The 4,877-nt window shown below is 43.8% G+C and overlaps 1 protein-coding gene and 1 long non-coding RNA gene across 2 annotated transcripts; one reads left to right on the plus strand and one right to left on the minus strand.

The window, feature by feature from the left end:
• The first annotated feature begins 6 nt into the window (after nt 1-6).
• On the plus strand, nt 7-2,659 carry LOC119903540. Its single transcript, XR_005444529.1, has 2 exons — nt 7-1,808; nt 2,240-2,659. It is a non-coding gene; the product is annotated as an uncharacterized LOC119903540 (long non-coding RNA).
• Nucleotides 1,720-2,181, minus strand: LOC119903539 (tyrosine-protein kinase receptor TYRO3-like; the record flags this gene model as incomplete). Its single annotated transcript, XM_038719796.1, is given in 1 exon segment — nt 1,720-2,181. A coding segment is annotated over 1 exon segment (103 nt), but the record flags the coding sequence as incomplete, so codon positions are not given.
• Nucleotides 2,660-4,877: the final 2,218 nt, after the last annotated feature.

Consider the following 4,877-nt stretch of genomic DNA (forward strand, 5'->3'; position numbering starts at 1 on the left):
CAGAGTTTGATCCATGTTCCGATAACATTTGGAGAGTCTAGAAAAGCCGCATGGCTTTTATTTATTTTTTATTATTATTTATTTATTTTACCCCCATTCAAGTTAGCAGTGGGCTAAACAGGAAGTTCGAAGTCTACACAGTGGACGCTATAACGCTACCACCAGCTAGAGTTTTGGCGGCGTAATTGCAGAACAACGCAGACACCAACACAAGTATAAAAGCGTGGCCTCTTACGGCACAGAAGTATAAATCAGATCTCGAACATTCAAAATCTTTACTGAACGTTGTTTCACCAAATGAGCGTGCTCCTGATGAGACTGCGGATGGCGTCCTGGGGGTCTGCTCACTGACCTGGATCAGGGCATCCGTGAGCTCCTGGAGAGTCTGTGGCGCAACCTGGCGGCGTTGGACGCACCGATACAGAACGTCCCAAAGGTTGTCAGTTAGATTCCGGTCAGGGGGACGTGAGGGCCGGACAGCGGCGTCAAGCAGTCGATCGCAACTATTAACATAAATTCAACAAACTGCAGTGAACTCGGCGCGACTTGCAGTTTTGACCAATCACCGCAACCTTTCCGCTAATCTGACCTCTCATCTCAGTTTCCTGCTAAACGCTGTCCCACGTCAGCGAACTGACTTCATTGTTCAGAAGACGCAGCAGACGTGTGTGAGACACTGAGACACAGGCTGCTGCATCCGCTCAGCTGCAGGACCATTTAAACCAGCTGCAGCTGGGTCAGGGTCAGAATCAGGATCAGGTTGGAGAAGGGTCGGGTCGGAACTCATTTTTTCTATTTGAATAATGATTTTGTTGAGGAAAGGGGCTGAAAAAAGATTTACTTTATCATATTTGGTGAAAAAGATTTGATCATAATAGTTTTTAATGTTGGATGTTCAGTAATCCACAGTTTGGCATCTAGTGTTCTGACCATAAAGGAAAGTTTAAAAACATAATTAACCGTCTGGTTTCTTCAACTTTCACACAAAAATCTGCCTTTAAACTTGAAAGAACTAATGATTTGACATTTATCGTGATAACTCTCGGTATCGAATGATATGAAAGGTTTTTATCGTGATAACTATCGGTATCGAATGATATGAAAGGTTTTTATCATGATAACCGTTTTGGCCGTATCGCCCAGCCCTACTTTCACTCTGGGCCCATGAAACCAGGCAGAGTCCTGCACCAGGAGGAACCCAGGGCCCACTGAGGAGTTCATGCTGGTCCCTAACAGCAGTCAGGGTACCGATTGTTAGCACCAGGTCTGTGGGACCCTCCAGGGATAGAGGATTACACCATCACTGACCCACCACCTAACCGGTCCTGCTGGATGACGTTGCAGAAGCGTAACGTTCAGCGCGGCGTCCCCAGACTCTTTCACGTCTGTCACACTTGACTTTACTTCTGACGCTGCTTTCAGTTCTTTCCTCCAGTTTAACTACTTTCAGCCTCTGTACATCAGCTAACAATCTGCTTTCACAGTTTATTCATCACATCGTGAGACTCTTGGTGCTGCTGACATTTCCACTGATTCAGCTTCTCAAACTGAACTTTAACTAAAATACTTGACACCTGTCATTTCCAGCGTGAGCGAGCTTCAGCTTCCTCTTTCATTTTGTCCTGTTTCTTATGTTCTGTGAATCTGAAACGGCTCGTCAGTCTGCACAGACACAAACCGAAGAAGAAGCAGCAGCAGCAGCAGCAGCGTCAGACTCACTCTTCAGCACTTTGACCGCCACCTTCTGGACAGACGAGTCTTGCGTCTTCAGGAAGGCCTCGCGCACGGAGCCGAACTCACCTGCACAGGTACACAAACACATGGGATTCTCTTTTTAAACCTGACCTCTGTCTGCGGACTCACCTCTACTTTCACTTTTAGAACTAGAAAGGAAAATCAGAGGAATACCTGCATGAAGACCGCCGATCGTTTTAAAGCTGCTTGGCTTCTTAAATGTTTGTCATCTAAAGTTTTGTGTGTTAAAAGGTGCTGGGGACTCCTGCTGAACCAGAGCATTGCACACTTACATTCTGCGTTCTGCTGAATTCCTCTGCACCAATTTATGGTGGAAATGTTTTTATTCATGTGAAAGGGAAACAAATTCAGAATCTAAATGATTTTAAGTCACTTTTTTGAACAACACACATCAGTTCCTTCTGTTTCTATATAAACTACTTTGCATGTTTTCTTCTCATTTTCATTTCTTAGTTAACATTTCTTGTTGTGAACTATATTTCAGAACAATCTTTACCAATCTTTCAAAAAGTGTTTGGGACATGTCCTCCGAGTCCCTGGTGTGAAGGACCGCCTCTCTTATATCACGGTAAACAAACTGCGCTCAGTAGAAGAGAAGACGGTCCAGCAGCAGCACAAACTGTCTCTGAAACTGTTTCAACACAAACTGAAGGAGGCAAAGAGAAGGACAGGAGCGCCACCTGCATCTTATCTAGGGATGGGGATCGTTCATTTTTACTGATGGCCTTATTGAGACTGCTTAACGATCCGATTCTTTATCGATACTGTATTATTTGGTGAGACCAGCCCCAGCAGCCTGAGGCCGGCTGCAGGGCGTGAGGAAAATATTCAATGTGCCATAACGTTATAAACTGAGATGACATCACTTGTGATAAATAAACATATACTGAAGTGTGCATATTAACTGCCTGGTTGTTTTTAATTTAATATTTTAAATCCAGCTAAATGTTGTTTCTGGACAACAGCAAAGTAACTCAGTAACTTTGTGACATCACAAGCAGCGAGTGACGTTTAGAAAGATCATCGGTGTGTATCGGCCCCTCCTCCTCTCTCCTGGCTGCAGGTAACGTTACAGGTAGAGGAGGAGCGGCTGCTTTGTGCATTTTATATTAAATAATTTGGAGACTCAATTCCTCTTTTCTCTCCCAGAGAGAAGGAGGAGGGGGTTTGATTATCAACCCCTACAGACAGCCGAAGCGACCCCCAAAGGAAGGGGGGTTGAAAGGTCGCTTTCTCTAAGTGCTATTCCTGGGCAGTTGGTCATAAAACAGGCCACCTTTGGCAACAGCCGAGATAAGCCTCTCGGTGCCTGAACTGTTCAAATGACAAAAGAAACTAACCAGAGATTACAAACAGCCTATCGAAACTCTCCTTAAGAGGGGGCAGGAAACCCTAAACTGCCCCCCCACACACGTAACCATGGCAACTGACCTTGCTCTGTGTTTAATTACCTCTCATCAAAGGGATACTCCTTTTCACGCCCAGGTGAGAAAATCCAGGACACCAGGGACAGCCCTGAACTTCTTTGTGTAAACAGACTGCTGTCTCCAAAGACTCAAAGCATTACCTCGTTTAATTAAATAATCTTTTAGTTACTTGATTACGTTTGCCTCTGTTTGATTAGTTATGTTACCATGTTGTTGCTATCTGTTGTTGATATTATTGCTGAAAAGAATCTAATTAAGTTACTTTTGCAGTGTTTTAATTTTCAGCAAGGTTAATGACATTCCTTCATTTTATGTGTAACCAATGTTTGTTCACAATACTTTCTCACACACCTCCTTTAGAAATGAGGATAAAGAAATGTCATACTATACTCTATTAATTGCCAGCTTGAATTTAAGGTTAAATAACTGAATTTCCCAGTTCCTGAGCAAAGATTGTCTTAGGGTTAATCCAAGCTATCGTCATGTAACCTGAGCTCCCCCAAGTGGACGAAATAAGTATTACATACCATCGTATGAAATGCCGGTAATGTATAAATGTCACTCATGACCAATTATTTGACAATTGTTTCCCTTATCAGGTGCTTAAAACTAAGAACGGTACAACCATTTGACCATTGAGGTTTGATTGTGGGAAAATATTTGATTATAATACGCGCAAACAGATTTTCTTTTCCTTTTTTTAAGACATATTAAAAGTTTAGAAAGACAGTCCCTCAGGAAACCGGAAACGGCCAATAAGGACTGCCCTCTGGGGAACCACGCCCCAACCAACAAAAGCGCGACACACGAGGTTGTTCGCTCTCTTGTCTCTTGTTCTTTGTGCTCGGTTTTGTTCCTGACGCTTCAACAGCGCTTCGGCACGCGCCCGGCGTGCCCCCTCTCCCGGCAACACCCTAAGAGTTCGGCCCGGCGCAACAAAAGCTTTGTTTCGTTTGAAGCTACACACGCGAAGTGCCGCGACATCAGCTTTTCCCTCTTTAACAGCAACTTTACTTGCGTTTTATTTTCTTTGGTTTGTTTTGTTAAAAGTTATCAGTCCGTTAAGTTACACTAGTGTAATTCAAGAACAACCAAGTTCTCTTTAAGCTTTATTCGTCGAGCTAACGTCACCGAGGTCAGACCCAGTCACGTGGTCTCGCCAGCGGCAACAAAGGACACCTGAAGAACAGCCGAATTGCGAGACGGAGGACGGCCAACCCTTGAGGGTTTTTCTTCCTTCCAGACACGGAGAACCCCAGAGAATTCCCTAGCAAAAAGCCAGGAATCGGGCAGCTAGCGTGGGAGCCGTGCAACAGGCCAAGGCAGGCCGCCAACCTACCGTAAGGCAAAACAAAGCATCCTGTGGTCAGTGATGTCCAGTAGTTGTTAATCCATTATATTCAGTCCTTAAACCCCTAGACAAGTTAAACCGAGTTATCTTCTAATTGCATTCATTAGCTGCCGTATGAGTCAAATTCTCCCACAATAGGAACCCCTTCTTATTGTTTAGCCGGTGTTTATTTCTTTAGTGTATTTAACTGCATTTTATATCACCTTAGTTAGCTAATAAATTCACTGTAATCAAGGAATTGTGTGTGTTGCCTATTTCTAAGTCCCTGCCAAGAGAATTTACCCTTCAGATGAGATTGACTGACTGACTTAAGATAATTGAGCCATTATTAACTAATTGATCAC

Source organism: Micropterus salmoides, unplaced genomic scaffold (assembly GCF_014851395.1).
Source record: "Micropterus salmoides isolate LMB-PRFRI ecotype aquatic unplaced genomic scaffold, ASM1485139v1 Ms_hic_scaffold_15, whole genome shotgun sequence".
In the NCBI taxonomy this organism is placed as follows: Eukaryota; Metazoa; Chordata; class Actinopteri; order Centrarchiformes; family Centrarchidae; genus Micropterus; species Micropterus salmoides.